The sequence below is a fragment of the Macrobrachium rosenbergii genome, chromosome 55 (assembly GCF_040412425.1).
Source record: "Macrobrachium rosenbergii isolate ZJJX-2024 chromosome 55, ASM4041242v1, whole genome shotgun sequence".
Taxonomy (NCBI): Eukaryota; Metazoa; Arthropoda; class Malacostraca; order Decapoda; family Palaemonidae; genus Macrobrachium; species Macrobrachium rosenbergii.
The window spans coordinates 77,622,797-77,650,671 of NC_089795.1; the positions used below are offsets into that span (position 1 = coordinate 77,622,797).

At 35.3% G+C, this 27,875-nt stretch overlaps 1 protein-coding gene across 1 annotated transcript in view; it reads right to left on the bottom strand.

Annotated features, from left to right (window-relative positions):
* The window catches only part of LOC136835462 (intermembrane lipid transfer protein Vps13-like), a 195,299-nt gene that overhangs the window by 2,965 nt on the left and 164,459 nt on the right, over positions 1–27,875 (bottom strand). The window contains 5 exon segments of the mRNA XM_067099021.1: positions 11,952–12,530; positions 14,632–14,769; positions 16,672–16,786; positions 18,399–18,568; positions 18,684–18,805. Coding sequence (XP_066955122.1) covers positions 11,952–12,530; positions 14,632–14,769; positions 16,672–16,786; positions 18,399–18,568; positions 18,684–18,805 — 1,124 coding nt within the window.

A 27,875-nucleotide genomic window follows, 5' to 3' on the forward strand; every position in this document is an offset into this window, starting at 1 on the left:
TAGTAGGCAGAGTTTTGAAAATAAGGAACCTAGAAAACTGATATTGACCAAATTAACTGAAAAATAGATGTACTAAATTATTTTATTTTTATAAAAAAAAAAATATACGATAAAAAATGAAGTACGCAAATAAAAAATACATGATAAAAAATTTTAAAATGCACAAATAAAGGGTGAAAGTAGCACAAGTACTAAATTATTTTACTTTTATAAAAAAAATACCGGATATAAAAGTACACAAATGAAAAATACATGATAAATAAAAAAAAGCACAAACAAATGGTGAAATAAGCACAAAAATACACGTACCACATATTTACAATACAGAAGCAGGGGGGGTTAGGCACAGAATAATATTCTGTAAGTACTTTCAAGTTATTTTAAAGCAATTCAACTATACACGAAAGAAAACCCTCCTACGCACAAAATAAACAGCAATTCCCATCTACAGAACCAGTTATGCAATTCATATACAAGAAAGCTTTGTAGTGAAGCAGCATTCACATCCAAAGTACAGTACAGGCAGTCCCCAGGTTACGCCACTCCGAGTTTACATCACTTTTCAAATATATTCATAAATAGATTGGTTCCGGGTTACAGCGCATGTTCCAAGGTTACGTCATCACCTTACACCGCGATGGAACAATAAAAGTACATATGAAGTAGAAATTTGGAGGTTTTTGGATGCACACCACATCAGAGTGCAAGTAAAATACTGTAGAGTACACCCAGAGGATTAAAAGTAAGGCTTTCATCATTTTCTCATTTTTATAAATTTTTCTTGTGATGTTCCAGGTTACAGAGTGGTATCAGATGGGAACCCACGATGTAACCTGGGGACTGCCTGTACTTATGATAAAGAATGAACTCTCTGGCATCTAACATACAGGAAAACTAAAAACACAGTTTTTTCGTACAGACATTAATTATGTACAGTATACAGTGTGCCTACATCCATATCACTTAATTCCTTGGAGCACCAGTCTTTAGTCTGTCAGACAGAAAATGATAAAAGTCACACCACTTACGAGTCCTCTGGATCCTATAACCTACCAAGATGCTTCTCCCTCTGCCTTGTGGAGAGGAACTGCATAAAAGTGTCAGTCCTGAAGAATCTGGACCTCTTGGGTAAGCCTAACAGCTCTCGCTGGGCAGAAAAATAATCTTATTCCCAGCTTGTGAAAGGAAAGAATGCTAAAGGATGTTGCAAAAAACATCATGACTACTATATGTCTGAATCTTCTTATTAAGTGAGGACCGAACAACAAACCCCCTCCATGACTATTAGAAAGACTGTTTTCACAGTGAGGTTTGGAAAAGAAGTTTCCCGAAGGGGTACTTGGTACCCAAAGTCAAGGCAGCAATTCAAACAAAGAGGTTTGAGTTAACCATGAAAAACCATTCCTTAAGTGCTGAATGAGTTTCATCAACTCAAATTATGAGGGATTGTATGCCTTATTTCTTAGCATCAAAGACACTCCAACCTCAAAGATGCATCCCAATTTTAGTTCTTCGCTGGGTGAGCGGGTTCCGTTCTCAGCTACCACTCTGATGGTCGCGAGTTCGAATCTCCGACTGGCCAGTGAAGAGCAAGAGAAATTTGTTTCTGGCGATAGAAATTCATTTCTCGCTATAATGTGGTTTGGATTCCACAATAAGCTGTAGGTCTCGCTGCTAGGTAACCAATTGGTTCTTAGCCACGTAAAAATAAATCTAATCCTTCGGGCCAGCCCTAGGAGAGCTGTTAATCAGCTCAGTGGTCTGGTTAAACTAAGATATACTTAACCTAACTTTTTGAACAGCAAAATTTGAAAAAATATATACAAATACAGTGGCAACCCTCAAGAACTGATGGCTTGGTTTGTTTGTTGTGTGCACTCGACTGCCTCAGTGCATGAAGTAGCGAGTTTGGTTGGTACAGCATATTGATTAGTACTGTAGTTTTTTGCTAATTTATTTTGAGAATACTTTGTTTTATTTTTTTCAAATTTAATGATTTAAATAAAAAATAAGCTTTGTTTTAGACATACCTGAGAACTTATAAACTTGAACAGGTTAACAAGTATACATATGCAGTACAAACTGCCCAGCTGTGTTTCATCAGAAATTTTCTTGGCCAACAGTGTCTCAGTGCATGCTAATGAAAAACTGAACACCATAAAAGGAAACAAAAAATATGAAATAACTTGATTACACAGTAAAAACATGGCACAAACATGACATCCCAAACAGAACACAGTAAAATTAGAATAGATTAAAACCCACACAATAGTACAGATATTGCAAATGAGAAAGAACATTTTTTTAATCTTAAAATCCTGAAAATATTTTGTACATTGCAAAGTATAAACATTTTTAGTCTAGTGTGAATTTCCATAAAAATTATCTTAAAAAATGCAACGCATTACCAAAATTTCCACCTTGCGATATTCTTGCCATAGTACACTTTACCAGTACAGGTACTGTAAACCCTTTACCCTTTTAACACTTGACATTTAACATTTGTTTGCTATTGATGTTTAGAGTCAGGGTTGTTGGAGAGTGAAAGTACTGGCATACAACATGCATTACTATTCATCCATTAACCTATTTACCATAATCTGCCTATAAACGAATAAATCTTTGTGTCACTACGTATGATTTTTTATTTTTATATTTTTGTTTATTTACTATTTTAACTATACAAGATTATTTATTATTTTAACTATGTATAATTTATATATTTCATTCAGAGGTCATATACAAAGATGACCTTACTCTGGGGTTAGGATAAACCTATAAAAAACAACCCTTGGCATTCAGGATGCATGGTAAACTCAGACTTACAGCAGGTAAAATAATAGTGTCTTCAGTGCCCAGAAATAGTCTTTGAAGATAAAAACAATCATTTTCTGCAACTAGCAAGTAAAGACGTGGATATGTGGATCTGACTAGAATGATGCCCCTTCCATTACACTAACTACTAGAGCAGCTCTACTTGAGCATGACAACAGCTGCTCATTGCAATTCTACAATTTGTTAACAAGCAAGGAGACATGTTTAGTTGCTTCTAAGTTAATGACTCTCCAATGATGTGACTCTTGTATCTTGTGGCGTCTCCAATGATGTGACTCATATCTTGAGGTCCATAACAATCTAACACAGACAAGCTGTCATTTGTGCCAAGAATCTGTAACAACCCAAAATTTTCCCAAACTGAACAAAGGACACAAAAATGGGGATCATTCTGTTCGACAGTGAAGAGATTTTGATGAAGCAGAGTGTGAAGAGATATGGAGATACTCTTTATAGTTCATGGAAATTAAATAGCTTCCCTTACTGACATCACTGCACCTCCATCCTGTAGGGGTACACCACAAACTCAATCAGCTGACCAAGGATGATCTGTCTGAGACCTCCTGTTGTCATTAAAACCAAGGACAGGCAACTGTAGAAACCAAAGATCCATTCTGCATCTCCTTGCATGCTTTTCTCATGATCAACCAACAAACTTGTAATTCTAAGTTTTTGGAATATCCAGAATTCATAGCATGAAATCCCTATTAGCAGAAGACAAAGAAAAAAAAAAATTGCACAACCATAATCCCATAACATACAGCTGTACTGCATGTTATCCTCTGTTTTCTTGAGCTGAAAATGGAACTGCTGAAATGAAGATGAGCTGAACTGATGAGTGTAGCAGAATAAAAACTCTTCACAGGCATGCAAGTCAACCTATGGAAGAACAAGTAAAAAATTTCTTCGGCACAAACAAGTTTTCTGTACAGCCTATAATCAAGGCCATTGAAAATAGATCTATCTTTTGGTGGTCTTGGTATACAGGCAGTCCCCAGTTATCGACGGGGTTCCGTTTCCGAGGGTGTGATGATAACCGAAAATTGCCGCTAACGGGAAATCGGCAATTTTGGCGCTTTTTCGGTGATTTTCAGGGGTTATTGGCGCCAAAAAGCGCTGATTTTCAGTTATCGGCGCCTCTGTTAGGTATGTATCAGCGCCAATACCCAATTATCGGCACCGATAAGCGGAAATTGGCAATTTTCCACGCCGAAAATTGCCGATTTTTGTCGCTAGACAAGCCCCATAAAACCGGATCGCTGTTAACCAAGCCCGTCTTTAACCGGGGACTGCCTTTAATGTTGTATGAGCTGCAGTCCATGAAACTAACCACAGGCCGGTGGTGGCTTGTCCTATATCGTTGCCACACGATATAGGATAAGCTAACTTTAACCTTATGTATAATAAAGACTGCTGAGGCTAGAGGGTTGCAATTTGGTATGTTTGATGATTGGAGGGTGGATGATCAGCATAACAATTTGCAGCCATCTAGCATCAGTAGTTTTTAAGATCTGAAGGTGGACACAATAAAGTGCGGACGGACAGACAAAGCCGGCATAATAGTTTTCTTTCACAGAAAACTAAAAACGGGCTGTTAGGTTCTTTTGATGAATGTGGACCACTGAAACAATTCTGGTTATGTGCTGCCTTAAAGAAAAAATCAGCACTTTGTGTTAAACTTATACCTTGGTCATAATTCCTTAGAAATACAGGAAAATGCCCAGGAAAAGGGAAACTGTATTCTGCCATACCTTCCTCACTCACAAGTTTTTAATAGTGAATAAAAATCAACCCTACTGTGATGATTGCCTTGTACCTTCACTGTCTAACATTTGCTAATTGAATGCTCCAGTCCTTAAGGACCTCTGAGGCCGAGCTGAGAATGGCTGGTACATTCTTGCCAAAACCCTCGGGGAAGAAGTTCTTTATGATAACAGCGGCATTTTTAGATTTGTATCAGAAGCAGATCTTCTGTAAAAGCTATAGATTTAATTTTTTATATGTACTGTAATTTAGTCTTTAATCCATAAGTTTTATATTTTTATATACTGTAATTTAGTCTTTAATCCATAAGTTTTATATAAATTTTATCACTCTCAACAAATGATATTGGCATCAATGACATTAGTTGTCCCGATGCCACAGAACATTTAATCAATCAATCAATTAATTTTTCTTGGTTGCCATGTTTGCTTCAAACAAAAATATCTTGATAGAAGATAAGACACCATCCTCCAAATTGGACAGCTTCAAATCATATACTTAACTGCACTCCTATGCACTTATTGTATGGCAATAAGGAGCAGCCATATATCATACCTTTTGCAGGTTCCTCAACTCTCCATCAATGATGATGTTTAAGATTAGGGTTAAAGGTAAGCAAACCCTTGCTTCACAGAGTTCTCTATTCTGGAGGTGCTCTGACTTGGGCAGCAGAGGGTCCCCTGGAAATTTTAATGCTGCTCTAAATTAAATGCTTCCTTTTTCCACTTATGATTCCTAGAGAGATGCTTTGTTTTGCAAGACCTGGGTTACTCTTTGACAAAACAAAATACCTTCCTGATGGGTGATGAGAGATACCTTCAGTGTGAGGAGTCTTTGCTATAATTCATACCTTCGAGAACCAATGGATTCTCCAAGGTTAAGGCCATCCTGGTGCAGAGGTGGTCAAGCTAAGTACAACTAAAGTCCACAGAAGAACTGCTAGACTTCTACTGGTGCATCCTGTCAGCTGAAAATAAAACCTGCTCCTGCCATTCCCTCTGCAGCTCCATAGCTCCTATATGGTAAATTCCTCCTTGGAAAGATTTAAGTCCTGAAGACCTAAGGAAATGGTCAAACCTGCTTGTTGTGATTGCTGTTTCAACTATCTGTCTCCTTACTCAACCATGGGAGTGTGATAGTCATGTTGCAGTCGCTGATGAAATGAGACAACTTGAAGCACAGTGACAGCCACTTTAGCTACTTATAGCTGTCATGGCTGGCACTCTTCTACTCAAGGGTGTTGTCTTACATGATCACCCATGCTAAACACACTGATCCTTATAGATTCCTTTAAAAGTAAGGATGGATCAGCTGTGGGAACAAGTGTCCTGACCTCCTGGAGAAATGGTCCTGATTGGTATAGTGTCTACCAGTGGTGTGACAGAAACTGCTCAAGGGACAGACACAAAATGAAGAGAGGACAATGCAAGAAGAGGCAGACGAAAAAGAGTTCTGTTCACTGTCTGCCTCCGTGGTATAAATTCTAGGCTGAAGAAAGCCAAGATTCCTAGCAAGCAAAGTACGCATCTACACCAAAGTTGGTCACATTTGCTGAACAGGACAGTTTTCCATACAGGTAGAAAAGCATACAGAGCAAAGGATGTAGGCCAATAAGAAAGCAAGGCAGATAAGAAGTGGAAAAGGCTTGAATCTCAAGCCTCTAACAAGAGAGATATGGAGCAGGTCATGTCAGAAGCAGGGCATGGAGCTACCACTGCTGAAACCAAGCTGGCTATTGGGTAAGGCAAGTGTTAAGGGAAATTGTTCAAAGTGGGCCAGGCAGCAAGCAAGGCAAAGGAGAAGAAGGCATGCCAGACAATGGTAGATCAACAAGTACAAGTGAAAGTGTGGAAAAAGTGATCAGAGATCAGGCAGACATGAAGATGGTGAGGAACCAGTTGAAGTTTGGTGCTCGCTCACCAAGACGTGGGTTAAAGACCACATCATCACTGACCAGTAGACAAAAGGCTCTCAAATGGATGGAGCAGAACCTCTTAAACTGACAATGATTTGATCTGAAAGTTCCCTCTACTGGCAGTAAAGCACCCAACAAGTGATAACAACCAAGAAAGCAGGCACAACTTCCAGCAATATGGCTAAAAAAGGAAGCTGAAAAGTCTCTGTCAAAGAAGGATAAAAAATAAGTAAAAGACTTAAATGGAAAGCCCTGACAAATGCACTGGAGCACAACAATTTATACACCTAAGCATAATGAATGTATGCAAATGTGAACAAAAACACACCACAAGCACAAGTGCTGAAAAAGCTGCTTGTATGCAAAACACCAAATTATAATAAATTACTACTCTAGAAAGATTAGTAATGGAATCAATTGACTCACTGCACAAGGAAAGCACTGAACATTTAAAATTTAGTTATAGTTAGCGATGGTGAAAGTGAATAACCCTTAAACGCTGGCGTATATAAACATTAACAAAACCCCATGACTGGGCAGACATTAAGTTCTGCCAATTTTTAAAAATAATATCAATGGAAAGAGGAATATATGCAAATGCTCATGGTATAAAAACTTACAAAAGATGTCCCATACCTGCCACAGGGAGTTGAAAGTGAATATTTCCAACCCTGCAAGGGTCTCTTTTCCAAAACACTCATAAAAATATGCTAATTTTAGCGAGTTATACATATTCTTTCTAATATTTTTTGTACTTTATATTGAAAAATTACAATTACAGCTCACATAATATCATAAAAGATAAGAACTAAAACCAGCAACAATCCCTGAGTATATTTATAGACAAATATATACAAGATATAATGAGACACGGAGATGTAGTACCTTCCCCCATGAAATCTCATAGGAGACTTATTTTCCCTTGTATCACTGAGCTGAAGTATCAGTGTTGCTATAAAGTCATTTATATCTCATTCAAGTGATTCAAATGTTTTCCTGCAAAATTCATTCATATATTGTGGCACGAAATAAGGATTAACATATAATATGCACTGGAAGTCCTGTCCCTAGGAGGTTTTAACAAACTCAAACTCAATTTCAAACATTAATCATACTAAATATGGAAAATGGGTGAATATTATGCACAAAATACTAAAATCAGTTACAGTACTCACTGAAAATTTGTGCTTATGATGCAAGTGAACAACAGACAATACTGATGATGGAACAACACTTAAAAAATGCAAAGTTCACACCTACTACCTATTTATTATTTACAAAATACACTATAGTAAAAAAAAGGGCTGAGCTGAATTACTACAGATAAAAAAAAAGGAAAATAATTAGTAATGAGCACAGCAAAGGCGATCTTCTGCAAAGGAAACAATATCTCAGTGACTACTTTACTTCAGTCAAGTGCACTCACACCAAGTGGCTGCAGTCACCCATTTGACAGGGGAGACAATGTAGGCCTTCTGGAAAGTTCTCAGCTCATGGGGGAATGAGGTGTGAACTTGCATCCAGAAATTATGGGATTCATTGCTAATAATAGGTACAAAAGTGGGGGCAGATGTGTTACATTTGTTTATAGACCCCTTGTTTCTGGAGACAAGTCCCCTCCTGACATCATACTTGGGAGATTTTGGGATGTTACCAGGATAAATTTGAAGTACTAAATGCAGAGTTATAGCATAAGACTGTCAAGCAGACAGTGACAAAGCATCTGATGATTATCTGGCTTTTACAGCTATCTTTTTTTTGTCCAGAAGGCAACCAGGGGCTGGTGCCCAGTCTCTGACCTGCCTGATGAAGTCCATCAGAAAGTCCAACAGGATGGGGAACTTCCTTACATCCTTGGATCTAAACGATGACTGTTTTCACTCCCCAATTCACCCATTGTCCAGATGTCTTTGTAACCATTGGAGGAAAATGTCTATTAATTTCATGCCATCTGTTTTGACTTTAAGACAATTCTGCAGGTCTTCACCAGACCTAGACAGCAGTGGCTGCCCAAGTACACCAGTGTGGCTAGGACAATACCTGAACTAGTTACACAACTTCTGAGTTCCTTGGCCAGTAAATAAATTGACAGAAGTCCAAATAACTCCTTTCGTGATGACAATGTACCCAGGAATGAAGATATATAGTTGAAAGGTCTAGTGTGGACATAAGCAGACAGGGTTTGGAAGCTGCACACTGCAATTAAGGAGACCCTAGGACTTCCAAGTCCTCCATGCAAGTACCAGCAGTCTTTACTTGAGATGCTAGTTACATAAAGTCAACTGAGGTCTTTGCAGCTGCATCAAGTGAGGTGTTGGTCAGTCTGATGTTCCTATATTTTCTTGTGGATTTGGAGGAAGTACTGCTGAATCTCCAACAGTGGCAGGACCCAGGCAACTTGACGGTCAGTGTACCTTTGATTCTGAGATCCTCAAAGCTGCTCCTATTGAATATGCAATGACTCCACAGTTGGAAGCATTTCTTTTGAATCAACAGATGACAAGCAGGTGATAGGAAGTCGACAGGGTCAGCACATACCCTTCTAAGAGGTGTAGGCTATTGAGGCATCAATATGGAACAAAGTGATATGAGTGATGGCAGACAAATCCACAATGGTGGCATTTGTAAGAAACAAAGGGGGATCAAGATGGGTACTTTGTCATCTGGCAGTGGAAACCTATGTCTGTACTGTGCAAAACATGATAGGAGATATTTCCCAGATTTGTACCAAAAACAATATAATTACAGAAAGTAGTAGCAAAGTCAAACAGGTGCTGTTATGCTAGTCACTGGATCCAAACGTGTAGGCTATTGGGAAGCTGTAAGGCAGGATCATCTTTGATAAGCCTAAATCAGCAAAGACTATATGGTACACAGCTGGTGCACTACAAGTGTAAATGCCTTCCCTCCATTCTGCTTTCAGCAGGATCACACTAATTGCTCCTCAGTAAGACTGGTCTATCCATCTTCTGCACTTCATGATCTTTCCATGGTCCTACCAACTGGGAAGAGATTATTGAAGTAGCTTCACATTCACCAAAGGTTCCATGACATCCAACTATGAATGTAGCCTTAAAGACCAAAGCTTTCCAGAAGTCATGGCTGTGCCTACTGCTTATCATTGGAGGCCTCCAGCCAATTGCCACACTATCAGCTAAAATGGAACAAGTTTGTTGACTGGTGTGGTGTGGTATAATGTCTGTGTCCAAGTGACTACAGATTTCTTCATTCATCTACGCCTTCAGGAAAACTGCCTGCAATTAAGGGGTACACAGTGGCATTATCCCAAGTACTTGAGCTCCATGGGATTGAGATAATAGCCTTCAGACCACACAAGCCTTTGTTTTAACACTTTGAGAAGGGTCTCCTTAAAAATGGATTTCTCCTTAGTTCTTCAATTTTAGCAAGACTGCCAACGAGCTGACTGCTTGTCTTCCTTGTCACCTCTCTGGGAAGATAGCCTTCTTGTTAACTTTTGCTTCCTCAAAGCAGAAAGTGAGTTTCATGCTCTGTCAGGCACAGTTACCCACTCAAGAAGTTAGCCCTGTTAGCCCTGATTGATCTTTCCTTTTCTCCAAAGTTTGTCCCCAAGTTGTTAATGTCTGGCAGTCAGGATCGTACATCTAATACATTGCCATTCCAGGAATAACTCGCAACAGTACTGAGGGCAATCTTCTTTGCTCTGTGAGGACTAGGTGTGTCAGTTAAGATAACACTAGGTTCTTCCTCTAATTTCAAGCATAAAGGTTACATTTCCTAAAATAAGGTGTTTTTCTGGGTGTGACAGATAGTCTTGGAAGAAGCAGCCTCACAGGGGAGTGACTGAAAACAGAACTAGAGTCAATTCCACTTTTTCTGCCATCTTGAAAGCAAGTATGTGTAGATGGCAGTCCAATGCTGCTAACTTGCACTTGAGAGACACTAAGCACAAGAGCATGGTATGCAGAAGCTTATAACCCCATAATCGTTCATCTTGAAGACAAAGAAGCAAGATCAGAGTTGAATTAGGAGAAAGAGAGTGCACCATATCTTCCACCCTCTGGAAGGTGGAATACTTTAGTTATAAGTATTCCATCTTCCAGAGTGTGAAAATACGAAACACACTGTCTCTAAATTAACTTTGATCATCTTCATTGTCTTCAAGATAAACAATTGTGGTAACTAAAGTATTCCACCTTCCAGAGGGTGGAAGATGCAGTGCACTCTCTTTCTCCTAATTCAACTTTGATCATGCTTCACTTGTCTTTAGGATAAATGATTCTGGGGTTATAAGCTTCTACGTACCATTAAATGGTACGTGATTCCTGCATTCCCTTTTCAAATATTACTTCCTTCTCAGGGTGTTAGCTTACTCAGAGGACCCATGAGATTGTAGAAACTTGGTTCTGAACCTGTCCACAAGTGTTTCTCTAGACCAGTGGTTCTTAACTTTTTTTGGCAGTGACCCCAAAATCTTGTCCAAATTAATCATGGCAACCCATGCCCTCATAAACATTTTCTTTTTATATAATTATGCTTATGAAAACGTGTTACAGAAACAAAAGTTACATGCAGAGATTAAATGTTCTGTGTCTCTATAATATTCTGCCTAGATATTAATGAATTATGTACAGTATTCTTAATATAATATTTTCTCTAATAATAATTATTCATAATAAGAGTATTGGAGAAATAAAGTTATAACCCTTGGGGACCCATTGAAATGGTTTGGTCATGACCCTGGGGTTAAGAACTACTGCTCTAGACCTACTAGAACTTCACTATAGCCTGGGATTATCTTCTCATTCTCTCATCTAAATACAAGTTTAGCTAATTATGACTGATGGATTAGACAAGAAACAAACTATGAGTCCCCTCATTCCAGTTGTGACACAAGGTGTACACAAAAGATGACAGGCATTCCTTCCTACTGATGGGTCTCAGTAGACATCACAGGAAATCTACAAGATGATGCTGGCAATGCTGTTTGTGAGACAAAGTTGCAAAACAAGCATGGAAGTGACATAAAGCATGTTTATTAAATGACATAGTGATGTTAATTAAGCAACAATATCAAGTAAAAAGTTTGTGGAATTGCCAGATGCTCTTTAGCTTGCCAAGATGTGTGCCAAAATTCATGAACCCAGCTGTACAACACATAATCAACAGTCATGTCAAATGTGCTACATTGTAAGTAGGATTAGTTATCTTTCAGAGTCTAGTAGTTTCAGCTACCTCAGTAAACCTTTGTGACATTACACCTCTTGCTTATTTTCTATTAATCATCACTCATCAGACTTCATCTCCAAATACCATCCATTAGCTAATTTGTTTCTCTTGCAAGCTGATACATAAGAGCAGCAGCAATATAGAATAATATAATACACAGAATTAAAAGCAGACAAAAACAAAAAAACAAACAAACAATACACTAAAAATAATTCTGCTTATTAAATACCTGCACTGTAGGATCATTAAAAGGAACTTTTAAATACAGGATTATAATTCCCTCCTGTCTCTTGCATGATGATGGGATACTACTTGTTTTTGATTCTTGCCAAGCAGCAGAATTATTGGCACTACCAGCTACTATATTGGGAGAAAGAATATTAGATATTCCTTGCCGTCCAGCTTGGGTAACACTAGAACCAATGGCACCCAAAACCCGTAAGATACCCCTCTTTTGACCAAATCTGCCAGTTCCTGTAGTTCTCAATCCTGGTTCTGCAGATTTACTTGGATATTGTATTGAACCAGCATTTTTACTAGGTAGTTGTTGAGAATCAAGCAAAGTATGAGTTACGTTTCTAAAAGAACTACTAGGAAGTATACTGGTTGGATTTGGCCTCTTCTGTAAATCCTGTTGGAAACTTACTTTTGCCTGGTCTGGATCATTCAAGTGAATTACTTTTGAGTTGTCACCTCCACCAAATACCCCCAGTACTCTCTTTTTTTCTTGTTTTACCGATAAACGAAGTCCTTTAGGGGTAAGTACTGGTGGTTCAGACAGTTCTTCATAAATGTGAACCCAATCCACCTAGAATAAAAATTAAAGTTCTGAGCAGTGAAAAGTAAAAAGCCTACTAGTAATTGTATTGTGAAAACTTAATAAAGAAAATAACCCAGACTGATTATGATTAAATAGCAACAGTTAAAATACTCTTTGAAATTCTCAATAAAAAGGCCCTACTGTTACTTTAATTCAATTGATGTAGCAAGATATCTTACTTTCTCATTACAGTAATTACCTTTTCTTATCCATGAGATAAAATTTTTAATTGTATGTGGCAGAATGGCAAGGACAGTATAACTACTGTATATATATAAAATGCTCTATTGCTCCAGGAATAGAAAACAGATGTTATTAGGATCGACACAGAGCTGGGAGACCACAGTATGGTTGTGCTTGTTGGGCCAGCTCCTGTTCTCCACACTACTAGTCATGGATTATGGTTGGTACAGTGCTTAGTATCGTTTGATTTGAAAGTTTTCCTTATTTTTTTTTTTATTAGTTTACATTATATATTTAAGTATGTTTAGATGGCATTTCATTGTATTCTCCCCAAAAGATGAAAGGTTGCTATAGGGATATGGGGTGGCTTGCCATCACATGGGGAGCCTCCTATTTTTTCTATTAGAAGTTAAGACTGATATTCACTTTTTCCCAGTAGAGCTGGTGGTAATGGAATGCATCTCAATCATAAAATATGGGACTATTGTATCAATAATGGGAACCCACTGTTTTAATGGAGTTTAACTTCAGTACTGTACACATGCATATGAATATTGATTTAGGAAGGTTTGACAAGAATACTGTATTTGATTTGAGATACCAGAGGTTTACCTGAATTAGTACACTAAATGAAACTTCCACTACAAATTACAATGCTTTTATGGTTACTGACTGATAGATAAGTCAGATCACTGCACAACATGACCAGTTTCTCTCTCTTAGTTCTTCACAAGAGGGGTGTATTCACAAATATTTCAGTAATATCTATCTATCTATCTCTCTCTCTCTCTCTCTCTCTCTCTCTCTCTCTCTCTCTCTCTCTCTCTCTTAGTTCTTCACAAGAAATTATTCTAAAATATTTCAGTAATATCTCTCTCTCTCTCTCTCTCTCTCTCTCTCTCTCTCTCTCTCTCTCTCTCTCTCTCTCTCTCTCTCTCTCTCTCTCTCTCTCTCTCTCTCTCTCTCATCCATCCACCAAGATGAAAATATGTAGTGTGAACAGTTGTAAAAGTGAAAAGTGGGAACATTTTTCCAATTAGTTTACTTCACAAAAGTTATTAATCAAGTTAGTATTAAAATAATATGCACCTCTGTAGTATAGGTATGTTCTGAATTAGAAGCAAAAACAGTAAACCCTGTTTGTCAGGAGATATCCGTCATTTTAGTTGCATAGTTGCTAAGAGCTGATATTTAAGTACTTCTGGGATTGTCTTTCAACAGGTTTTTTTTATATTCTTGTCTCTTTTCTTATATTTTCATAATTCCTAAGAAGTGATTTCATATACACCTGCAGTATGAAATACATATGACCAATGCTGACTTTTGCAAAGGTATAGGCTAGCCTGTACTTTACATGCAGGATACTTGAATTGCTTACTGAGTCAAGACTGTTTTACAAAAATATGTAATTTTAGGTTTCTTTAATGGATATTTTCATCATTTCTGGGAATTTATTTTCAGAGGTATGAGGCTAACTTGTACCTTCAGACCACGTACTTAAAGTGTTTCTGTTGTTAAGAGATTGTTTTTAAAAATTTCATTTTGATGTTTCTTTAAAGGATAAGGTATTTCCACTTTTAACATTACTGTGCAGCATGGGGTACATAAGAATACTGTTAGTTTTTATGGGCACAGCTTGCCTTATAGCCCACTAACTAGTAAATTATAGTAGCATATAGTGTGTAAAGTTAGCTATGATATACATTCACAAAGAGCAGCTATTTAAAGGGGTTCTTGAAACCTAACCCTCACAATGTAAACTGACAACTGTAATCTTGTTTATTTTGATAAACATGCAATACAAAAGTGACAAGATAACAAACATAATTCTTGTTTCACATACTCATCTAGTACTGTATACCAGATCACTACAGATTAAAAATAAGAAAGGACTGGAAGAACATACCTTAATATGTCCCATGATATCGTTTCGTGTCACAAACATTACACGTTTATCCGTTGCTATTAATACTGACTTGCTACCTGTCACATATGCATGAGCTACATACACATCTGTCTCAGCATATCGACCTTTTTCCAATTCCTGAAAGTAATAAGTATAGAGATAAACAAGAACCACAATACTTCTAAGAAATAAAATAAAATTATGACAAATATCAATACCATATCTCAGTGTTCAGAGAAATACTGTAATGAATATTTAAAAACTCATTGGAAAACATTTAAAATACCAAATTCTAAAGTTACTTGTATTTTTCCAAATATATAAATCTGTGCTTTCATACAGTTGACCCCCCCCTTATTCAGGATTCAGGATTTAAAAAACTCGCAGAAAATTTGGTAGTTCGCAGATTTTTCCGTAGAGCAGTATTCACTAATTACAGTACTGTATTTTCAGGTTATTTTCATGACTACATTTTTTATGATAAAAAAGTGATTTACTAATTTTTTATTATTAATATTAATAAGATTAAATAATTGTTAAATTCTTGTTTTCATGAAGAAATAAGTATATACAGCAAATTACTGAGTAATTTTTGCCATCCGCAGTCAAATAATCAAGATCACAGCAACGTTCAAACTTAGTGCTGTACACACATTTTGCAATCGAAATATGCCTGTAAATAGAACAGAAGTAGAGGGCTGTCATTGGCTAACAGATCACCATGGCAACCAGCCAGCCAATCAGGTTTTAGCTGTATTCTGTCTGAGAAAGAACATTTCGCTCAGTGAAGCTGACAATGACGTAACGATGACATCAGTGTGCGTTTTGAATACAATACATAGTTTTAATAGTGTATGTATTTTACAGATTACATGAAGAAGAGAATGAATTCCTTCCCATTGCTTTGAGTGCTAAATTGTTTTTTCAGAGATTCTTCAGCAACAAAATTTTTTTTTTTTTTTTTGCTTCTGAAGATATTATTTACTAATGCTGCGTTGACATACCTTCGAAACAAAATTCATCTCTTTAATCTCTTGAGGATAGAATTATGCTGTATAGAGCGAACTGGCAATTTCTCTCTCTCTCTCTCTCATGTTATTTGCCACATAAACACAAGTATTAACTCTGCTTTTGTCTTCGCAAAGTTTACCTTTGTCATGTCTTTCTTTCCTAAAAACATACAAAGCATCGTACTGTGTAGCTACCAGTCAGGCAGCTGATTGGCTACGGTACTTCCTACCCTTCAAGACAACAGTGTGTTGTAATGACTGTCCATACTGTATGCAAGTTATATCAGTTACAAATTAAAAGCATTTTAATTTAGTACAGTATAAATACAGAACTGTATATATAAAATTAAAATATAAATAAAAAGTTTTTTATTTACCTTTGGTAAATAAAAAGGGAAACAGTACGCAACGATCTGAGGAACAGTAACTATCTTAAATTGTGGACGAACATTAAGTATTTTAAATTGGCTGACCCTCTTCGGTGTCCGTCTTATCCGATATCCGGATTAACAGGGTCTGGTTTAATGAGGGTGAACTGTATCATTTTGGTGGTAAATAACAATTTTAGAACAATTCAGTCATATGAACAATTATTATGTACGATAATTATCGTGTATTATTGTACTGTTGTTAGAGGTTGCTTGTGATTGGCAATGAAACGTAAACAAAACAATGTTTCCCTTTTAGGCTTCATGTTTATGAAAAACATGATATTAAAATTGGCTTTGTTAATTTGTTTATTTTGAATTTCTAAGGTTACAGTAAGTAAAACAGCAGTGTAATAACATCATCTTTACATAAGCTATATTTCATAAGATACCTGTTGTTGCAAAAGCTAGCCTATACACAGATGGTTTTGTAATTTAGCAGTCGTCTTATTCTCCAGATATGAGATGAACTCATGAAAATTTGCCATAATTTTTTACCCCATCTTATCTAAAGGTCGTCTTATACACGGAAAGATATGGTAGTTATCATTTTACCTTAAATATTCATGCTGAAAATCTGAAAAATATTAAGATGACATTACCTTCAGCATTTTTGCCCCATCTGCATAGCGTTTAACAAATGGGCGAACAATTCCATCTGAACTAATGAATCTTGGAGGACGTCGCTGTGCTATCTCATCTCCAGAAGTAGTTGCCCTAAAATTTAGATGAAGCAATAAACAAAGTCAGCAAAAGCCACAAGAAATGATCAACCATTGTTGCAACTCCCTAAATAGTTGGAAAAAATACATGTATGACTAGTATTACCTGTAGTGTTTTGTGACTGATACAGAAGTAGAAATTTACATTATGTATGCTTGGGTGATAGTATGCATGAACATACAAATGGGTGTTAAACATTCACATCTAGTGGCATTGGAGTTGATAATAATGATGATGAACATGAATAAAAATTACACTGTTATCCTATCCAAATCTTATATTTTTTTCCATGCAGTCTATTCTCTCTTCAAATTATGTTCAATTTTCATCAGTAAAAATCTGTCATATGACATACATTAGAAGTGATATACACATCCTCTGGTATTTGTCAGGGGAATTATTTATAACTATTTTTGTCACTTTCTTTTTGTTCTTAAATGCTACATTAATTTGTAATATCTTTGCAACTGTTATTATATGGCAGAGTGAGCAGGATTTTTGTTGCATATGTATCTCTGTTATTATCGTAAAAAAATCTTTTTTGTAATTCTTAATGCACTGTCTAATACAATATCACAAAGTTTTAATTTACTGCCTGTATTCCTAATTGCATTTATTTCATCATCAGTACAGTAATTCAGGGCTACAGATACTAAATGGTCTTGAAAACATGGATGTGAAAACTGATATCATTGCTTCATTGCTTTGGCCAGGATAAAAATGTACATAGACAGAACTCATTACAGTATTACTTATTGGTAGCAAGCAATCCAAAAAGGGTGGGTAACCATTATATTCCATTTTCATAGTAAACTGTATTGACAGCACCAATCCATTTCATTTTTAAAGAAAGTATTTACATTGTCATTCCTTGCTAAAATACATGTCATCAACATACCTAAACCCTAGTACATTGCATGAAATTATTTTGCTTCATACTGTATTAACAAACAATACCATGTGCAAACTGATCTTAGCTGGAGACACAGGGTTCTCCATAATCAACCTGAATTTCTGAGAATATTCCCAGCTGTACTCAAATTTACTCTCTTTTATACATATTTTAATTCTATTCAGATGTTCCTAGAACTACTCAAGGAAAACGAAAACATGATAAAAAGATTTTGTGACCTTTCCTCTTTACCATGCTTGCAAGGAAAACAAATTTTCCCACTAGTCTGATTATCAGCTCTTTTGGTTCCTCTTCATACAGGTTCGAACAGTATCTTGCTGATATGTTAAAGCCATTGGCTAATACCATTCCTAATGCCAATTAAGAGAATAATGTGGAGTTAATAAGTTTGAAAGGTTAATCGTGATTCTTGGCTTGTGAGTTTTTCACACAGTATCATTGTTCACCAAAGTAACTATTGATTTGTTATAATGTTTATACTATAGAAAGCAAACATCTGGTTATGCTATTCTCCAAGAACACCTTAATAGCAGTAAGGCGCATCTAAAACTATAGTTTATACAGTCCATTAAAAAATACATTTTTTTTATTTCATCCTATGAATTTTTATTTGTGACTGGTAAGTCCTAGATATGTGATATTTAAGAATGAAGCCCATGCACTCAACAGGGATCAAATTATTTTCCAAGTTACCTGGTAACAGCATCTAAAGATGTGCTTGCAAAATCTACTACGCCAGAGACCGGCCGAGCAACAAGTCCAACCATTCCTTTTCCGACTCCCTTGAAAAATCCTTCCACGCCTTGTTCTCGAGCACCTTCAATTGGTCTCATGACTACACCTGTTACACCATCAAATACGCCCTGAAAGTAATGAGGTATATACAGTTAATCTATGGAGATTTAACAAATTTACAGTTCAGTGAATATAACATGTAAATTACTATATACAGTATCTAACTACATGTAAAATACTTACAGTGACTACTCCTTTGGTTCCTCTTGCAATAGTCTCTAAACCATCTGCTGGTTTTCGATTCATTGCTTCTCTTCTTTTTCTCTGGTAATCATCATCTAAGGTTAGTGCTGCAATGCCTTTCCCTGATAATAAACATAATCACATTGATATTATAACAATAGCAAAAATAATTACAGTAATCCACAGCATATAAAAATTATGTTCTTTACACTTGTGTTATCTGATATCTTTTGGGACTGAAATGAAGATACACCAAACACTCCCAAAATGTAAAGGAGATATAACAAACAATGGAAAATTTTGGTAATATGTCTCAAAAATGTAATCTTTTGGTCGTATACAAATTAGCCTACATAAGTTTTTACCAACATAAAGAATATGTGGTTGACATGAGACAATGAATGTAATGACTGCCAAGGAAAAAATAAAAGTACTGAATACTAGTGTGTATATACATATAATTTCTATGACTTTAACAAACCTCCATGACTCACAAGGATTTGTCAAGGAAAACTGGTTTTCTTCACTACCTTTGAAAAGGTAATGAACAGAATAGTAATAATAGTAATGCATGACTCCACATGAAGAATGGGAAGATTAGATGAGATGTGCAAAAATTTAAATTTAAACTATAAGCAAAATTTGCTGTATAAAACAAAAATGCTTTTATTTACAGTGCAACACAACTGTACAGAAACTACCACACACAGCAAACAGGAACAGTGGTTTGTTCTCTTGCATAAATTGTAATACCCCATGTTATCCAAAGCAGTCCAGTCTCACCTAATTCAGGTACTGAAAAATCCAACCTAATTCAGGTACTGAAAAATCCACACCCAGTACTATGGTCAGGTTTCAATTAGGCATGATATTTCTTTAATGGAGAATTCATGCTGAATCAAGATATAAGCCAGTACTTCACCATTCAACATTTACCACAAAAGGATTACCATTCTCGTTGTACCTAGTCAGTTTTATAATATGGAAACAGGTATACAGCAAAAAGGAAGCAGGGACCTCCTTTAAGGCTGGTTGCTTCCTCTTTGCATGAAGAGTTTCTATCTATGATAGAAACTCTTGCCCCTTTGGGTTCCATGCAGTATTTTGTATATAGTGCAAATCCATTCAACTGTGAAATAATTATCAGTACATCACACACGGATGCCTCATTACATTCAGTCCTCTATCTTCACAGTCTGTCCAGTAAAGTGGTTCAGCATCATTTGATTATGATTACATGCACATTCCTTCATTGTCAAGAAAATCAAAAATAGTTAGTCTGAATCCAATCACTTCATTAGTGCAAGTTACTGTTTATATAGGAAATACCATTTCCTGTTCTTTATTCCGACAGAAAAAGGCAGTTCTTAGCCTTCACTGACCTGAAGTATTTGTTCTTTCATGTGACACTACTTGCAGCACTGATGAAGCATTGTTTGTTTGGGAAAATGCATACCAGTTTCAAGCTATTTTCTGTGAACTGTGATATGTGCAATGACCCTCAAATCTTTGAAAGGTTTATGGCATACAAAGGAATATGGGCTGATTATTGTAACCAGTGATTTGCATGTGCCTCAATAATTCTCCAATTATAAAATTTATGTGAAAGAGCATCATTACAGAAGAGGACTAATCCACATTTCAAAATTTGTGATGTTCAACAGTTGTCTAATACTTGGAAATCATGTGGCACCACCTCCAAGTGCATTTTTTGTATGATCTGAAGATTATATGCAACACCATATACAGTATAGCAAAACACTAGTTGGAAGTGAACAGATCTTACGAAATTCTGCACGATGAGGGGTGCCAAAAGGGTTGTTATTGGTTCAAAATGCACCTGATCATCATCTAAAACATGAACCAGGTCCTTCAACAAAAGCACTCCTGCTAATTATGCATATATGCATCAGTTGGATGACCTTAGGCAAAAAAGCAACAGAGCACAGAAAGCAAGACCCCACAGTAACCCAAGTGATCTGAGATATGTTTTCACAGGTTTTAGCTCTTTGTTATCAAGAACATTTATCTAAAAAAAAGAGAGTTGTAGTAAAATAAAGTGTTTGGATAGTCTCATGCCTACTAAAAGAGTACAATAATGGGACTCCACTGTACAACTGTAAAAGTATCAGAAAATAACCATTTAACACAGAAAACAACATTTAGCATATTATCACAGACCATTTTTTTTTTTAGATTACTGTACTTTAAAAAATTCTCAGGTAACTATATAAATTTAAATTATGGGCTGAATTGGAAATGTTTAATTCTTGAACTAGAACAAGAGTATTTGGAATTTATAACATCAGTTAAGACCAATTTCATGAGTCAGTTATAAAACTTCTACTCTACAGTAATGATTTCAAGGTCCATATTTATATATTGCAGTTTTCTTTTTACTTATGACTATTTAGCTTAATGAATGCAATTTGGCTAGCTAAAGGCATGAACTGCTGGTAGAGTTTTTTGTGATTACTGGCTACAAACACAATGTACATGTGTGTATATAATGTAAACTTTCTTTCTGTCTGGCTATAATTTGACTAGTTTTAGAGCTAGTATAGCCCATCTGCTTGAAGTTCTTCACTGACTACACTTAGAAACTATGTACAGTACTATGTTCAACTTTATTCTTCAAATTTTATTGCTAAATGCTGATGCAAAGTGTTGTACATTTCCTTACTTTTATTGTTAATTTGTAGTTTTAAATAATAGTCATATTTCCTAAAATATAGTGTGAAGATTTTAGATATTAGTCTAAAGACTTTTTTTACTGAATATCACTGAAGTGAACATGGAAACTCATTTTTTTCTAAGCGGTTATAATTAGTAGTTTTTTGATAAAAAAAAATTATACATATTTTCATGAATAATGTAAAATAGTTATACCAGTCCTGCAGGGGAAAAAAAAAATTAGCTGCTCCTTAGGGTATTTCAGCATACATTCCTCTCCTTGACAACTCAAATCACCTCTTACTAATTTATGTTTTGACTCCAGGGACATGAAGAATACCCCCAAAGAATACTGACATAGGCAATGAAATTTCCAAGGTCTTTTCACCTAAACTAAGGATATTTCATCATTTACTTATCAAATAGCTTTTCCAGATGCATGGAAATTATGCAATACAGTATTGTGCCTGATCCAAACTTCTGTAGCTGATGGTCAGGTAAGGAATAAGGAACTCCCCTTGGGTTAACTGTAACGAATTCCTCCCACTCCCCGCATCCACACATTTATCCTCAACACCTTTAACCCCCTTACCTTTCACTTTTTTTTTTTTTGCAAAGTGTAAGAAGTAATTAGCAGTTTTTTTAAAAGATCACTACTTTTGGCAGGCTTTTTCATCACTTCACTTTTCTGTGTTTTATAAAGGATAATGTAAAGTATTTGTTCAAAAAAATCAATACTTGGGAAGTTATGAAGCACTGACATCACATTTTTACATTTCTGTATTTAGAAGTTACAGAAAAATAGGAAAATAAAAATATATAACTGATTTTATTTTTGATACATGCAACATGATAGTTACAGCATTTTTTCTTATGGATAGGAAATTCTTAAGGCTACTTTAGCAGTTACGGAGGCATGAAAATGAGATAAGATTTTATGATGCATGCAACATTGTAAATTTACAGTATAAGTGAGACAGGAATCATTTGATTTTATGGCTGAAGCAGCAATCTAAACCTATAGTAATGTAAAATATTTTATGATTCATGCACCATTTGAAATTTATCATTTCCTATTCATGCAAAATAAAAATATTTTATGATTCATGCATCATTCTAAAGTATTGCTTTCTTATTGCTAGCTATTTTCACTTGTATGTCTTGAAACATGGTGCCAAACAGTCTAACTATATGAAACATGGTGCCAAACACAGTTTGACTAAACAATCTGGCCAGCAATGCCTATGTTCTGATCTTACTTTTCCAGTTTTTGCATCTCTTTTGCAGCTGCACCCTACACACACCCTTGTATTGTTTGTTGTACTCGGGGTGGAATTCAGGAAAATGTCTGTCAAAGAAAATGGTGTGCCTCCTTTTTGAGGATAAAAGTGAAGGAATGATATCTTTCCATTATTCATTTTACTACAAGAAATTTTAGTTCAAAGCTGTATCTTTTTCTTCACATTCCATATAGGAAATTAATGATTTCCATAATCCCAAATCAATTTTATGAAAATAGATCTTGCAATATAATTTTCCTCTTTTTCTTGAGAATGAGTAGTTACTTAGGTGCTGATCAATCTTGTCTATACTAGCCACTATCCTGTTAAAAAAATTTGTTTCTGTGCAATACCTTTCTCAATTTACACCATTTCTGCATTGTGAATGCTTGACAACAGACAAATTTCTTGTCTTTCCATTTCACTTAAAAATCTCAGTTTAAGTGTAATACAATTTTTGATTTTTTGAGCTTTTCATTTAAGATACCCACGGGCATTTCTTTCCTTATAAGCTTTCCTGGCCAAAAGATTTCAATTCTGTTAAAAATAAGCAAACCTGAGAATTGTGGTGACATGAAACAGTTAACAACGAGAGAATAGTCTTACTTAAGCAGGGGCTTCATAAGATTAATTACTGCTGGTAATGAAAATGGAAGGTTTCTATATTAATTTTCAAAGTTAGTTCCCTTACCTATTTTATGAGGAAATCACTCTTGCACCAGGTCTTGCTATACAAAGTATATATTATTCCAAGTCAAGCCCTCTTTATGGTCCCCAACCCTTCTTCCTGCCTACACCATAAGAGTTGTTCACTGTAACATTTTTATGTATAAACACCACTATCTCATAAAACATACAAATCTTATATAGCTTACACTAGAGAAAACCTATGACATGACATTATATTTTCCCAAAGGAGTTACTTAGGACCTTTTTTTTACTAATACATTTGTTATTCTGGTTTCTTTGACACTTCTTTAGTTTTTACATGGCTAAGAAATTCTCAGTTCATACAAAGACACTGCATGCCACTCTGTTTCCTGAGTCAGGTTTCTCTTTCAGCCTTTAATCTTCAACCAATTCTGTTTATTATAGCATGTACCATCCATAAACCTGTTAAAATATAGTACTGTAAAACATTCTCTTCATCAAAAACAAAATTAATTTCACTATTTCTCAAGAAAGGAAAAAGGGAAAGTGGGGAATTTAAAGATATTGCATCCTTACCCATCCTTTGATACCTAGTAAATTTCTTCATCATTTGGACTTTCCTCATTCTATGGTTGGTTAGGTGGAGTGGGGGAGGTGGAGGGACTTCAAAGGGTCAAAACCTATGCATTCTTGTCTAGAAGGACTAGGCATCTTAAAATTTATGTTTCTCAAGGTCAGGTTAGGATGAGGGCATCTATGGACCCCACCAAGTACGACTTAGCACGACAGATTAGGTTAGGATAGGATACATTCCTGTAACTGCCCTTGCTACATCTTGCAGGTTTATAATGAGTTTGGATTGTAACACATTACACACATAAACCATTTCCAAGTTCTTATCTTGTGATTTATAAATTTTTAACATTCCTATTAGTGCAATCAACTCGTTTTATATTTTCCTAGACCCAAAAACTCCAGTTTTGCACTGAGGTTCCCCATAATTGTTACTTAAAGGGGTACACAAAATACACAAATAGTCTTTTTCACCAAAACTATTGGTTAAAAATGCATATAATACAGATGAAGTCAGGAAATTGTATGATTTATATATGTAGTACAGTATATGGTAATAAAATAGTACTGTACAATATTATCATCATTACCTGAGTTATTATTATTACTGTTCTTGTTATCATATTCTGTCTTATGAAGTAATGTATCAACATCATTTTATACAATAATACTGTACTGTACAGCTTCAGCATTAGATATCTTAATACTGTTTGTTAGTACATATATACCTTTTGTTGTAAGTTATACCACTCACATAGGAAATAAACTTTTATATATTGAACATGGGTTTTCACTTACATAACATTCTATGGAACCATCCACCTACGAAAGTCTGGATCTGTTTGAAATCAATGTATAACAAGTGAGTGTATAAATGTAAATAATAATGAAAACTATCAATAGGGTAAAGGCAATGTGAATAATTGAACCCCTATAGCAAGGGAACATCCCAGGTATGACATCACTTTTATGAAAGCGTAAATTCCAACATATATGAGTACATATGATGGAAAGGATTCCAATGACAAAAAATTATTTGACTAGATCTTCTAACTTTAAATCACAACTAAAAATGCAAAAATGGGTGAAACAGTATTATCTACTTAAAAAGTACCTTATGATACATACAGTAATTGAAGGCATCAATCCATGATATCTGAGATATCAGAGGCAACCAAGGTATGTAAACAGTAGGGCATTCCTGACAGATATACTAGACTGTGAAAGAATGAGTGCTGTTCACATTTAAGAACTTGGTATACTGCCATACAGCCCTCCCCCTACAGTATCAACATCCAAACACACAACCCCCTAAAAAAATTTAAGTAAAAATAAAAAATATATGTGTGAACCCTAGATTGTTTTCAGTATCACTTGTGAACCCAGCTGTTTCGGGATCACTCTCTTGAGACCGAAAGGGTCATTTCTCCCCAAAACAGCAACTACTACTACTCTCTTTTCCTCTCAAAAGCATTTGTTACGACAGGTCATTAAAGAAGAAACCACATTAAAAACACAACAAACATTAAATTGAATTCTTTGACTTCATTTCTTCTATGTGTGCATACTTTCTTTGGTTACCAGTTACAGTTGAAGAGTAAAATGTTAAAATGTCCCATACAAGTTTTACAATAAAGGGTATGTGAACATAAAAAAATGTTTACAATACAAGACTTTCTGAGGCTTGTGTATATTGTATTAAAAAGGAATCCATTTAATTAAGAATTCTTTGAATACAATAGTTGGAAAAGCATTCATTCAGGTTTGATAGAGCAATGCAAGGTTAGCTTAGGCTTGAATGGTAGGGATTATTATTGAAGATAAGTGATAAAAACATTTTCGATATCCTAGATGGTGTAAAGTATTATTTTTACTATGGTTATTACTACTGTATTAGTAGTAACAGTAGTACTGTAGTTATACTATTAGGCAGTTTAAAATATTTACCTTGCATATGACTGACCTGACAGGACTGTCTTTCGTAACAATATCTATATTCTATTTGGTGTGAAAATTTTTCATAAATTAAGAAACCAGATAAAAAACTTCACTTTATAAAGGATGAATGAAACTCATTAAGTAATCTAAGTTAAACATTCAATAAATGTTGAATAATGCCAATGTTCACTTAACCCTTAAACGCCTATTGGACGTATCATACGTCGACTAAAATTGTCTGTTGGGTGCCGAGTGGACGTACCGTACGTCGACTACAAAAAATTTTCAACCTTCGGTCAACTTTGACTCGACTGAAATGGTTGAAAAACGCAATTGTAAGCTAAAACTCTTACATTCTAGTAATATTCAATCATGTACCTTCATTTTGCAACAAATTGGAAGTCTCTAGCACAATATTTCGATTTATGGTGAATTTTTGAAAAAAACTTTTCTTACGCCCGCACGGTAACTTGGCCGAAAATTTCATAAATTCTTTCGTCATTGTGTCGTAATTTTTGCACTGTTCTATATTAGCCGTTACATAAAGTTTTATATATGAAAATGTGCGCAATTTCATGTCCAATACAGCAAAATACAACCCATGGTTGTAGCTTTTATCAGTTTGGAAATATTTTCATATAAACCACGATAACTGCCAAAATTTCAACCTTCGGTCAATTTTGACTTGACTGAAATGGTCAAAAAACGCAATTTTAAGCTAAAACTCTTACATTCTAGTAATATTCAATCATGTACCTTCATTTTGCAACCAATTGGAAGTCTCTAGCACAATATTTCGATTTATGGTGAATTTTTGAAAAAATTTTTTTACGTCCGTGCCAGAAATTCTTTAAATCACGTTGTCGTAATGTTTGCACTGTTTTATATTAGTCGTTACATATAGTTTTATATATGGAAATGTGCACAATTTCATGTACAATACAACAGAAAATAACTCATGGTTGTAGCTTTTATCAGTTTTGAAATATTTTCATATAAATCACGATAACTGCCAAAATTTCAAGCTTCGGTCAACTTTAACTCGACCGAAATGTTAAAAAAACGCAATTATAAGGTAAAACTCTTACATTTTAGTAATATTCAATCATGTACCTTCATTTTGCAACAAACTGGAAGTCTCTAGCACAATATTTTGATTTATGGTGAATTTCTGAAAAAAAAATTCTTTCCTTACGTCTGCGCGCGGTAACTCGGCCGAACATCTCAGAAATTCTTTCGTCATGTTGTTGTAATGTTTGCATCATTTTACATTAGTCGTTACATAAACTTTTATATATGAAAATGTGTGCAATTTCATGTAGAATACAACAGAAAATAGCTCATGGTTGTAGCTTTTATCAGTTTTGAAATATTTTCACATAAATCACGATAACTGCCAAAATTTCAACCTTCGGTCAACTTTAACTCGACCGAAATGGTCAAAAAACGCAATTGTAAGCTAAAACTCTTACATTCGTTTAACTTCATTTTGCAATAAACTGGAAGTCTCTAGCACAATGTTTCGATTTATGGTGAATTTTTAAAAAAACATTTTCCTTACGTCTGCGCGGTAACTCGGCCGAACATCTCAGAAATTCTTTCGTCTCGTTGTCGTAATATTTGCACCGCTTTAAATTAGTCGTTGCATAAAGTTTTATATATGAAAATGTGCGCAATTTCATGTACTTTACAACAAAAAATAACTCATGGTTGTAGCTTTTATCAGTTTTGAAATATTTCCATATAAATCACGATAAATAGAAAAATTCGACTTTCGGTCAACTTTAACTCGACCGAAATGGTCGAAAACTGCAATTGTAAGCTAAAACACTTACAGTCTAGTAATATTCAATCAATTAGCTTCATTTTTCAACAAACGGGAAGTCTCTAGCACAATATTTCGATTTATGGTGAATTTTTGAAAAAAACATTTTTTACGTCCGTTGCGTTATTTAATTCATGCACCATTTTGTGATAATATTTTCTCTGTGTTGCTTTGATCGTTTTAAAATTTGTTATATACCAAAATCATTGCAATTTAGTGTACAATACAACTAAAAAAATTAACTCATTAGCT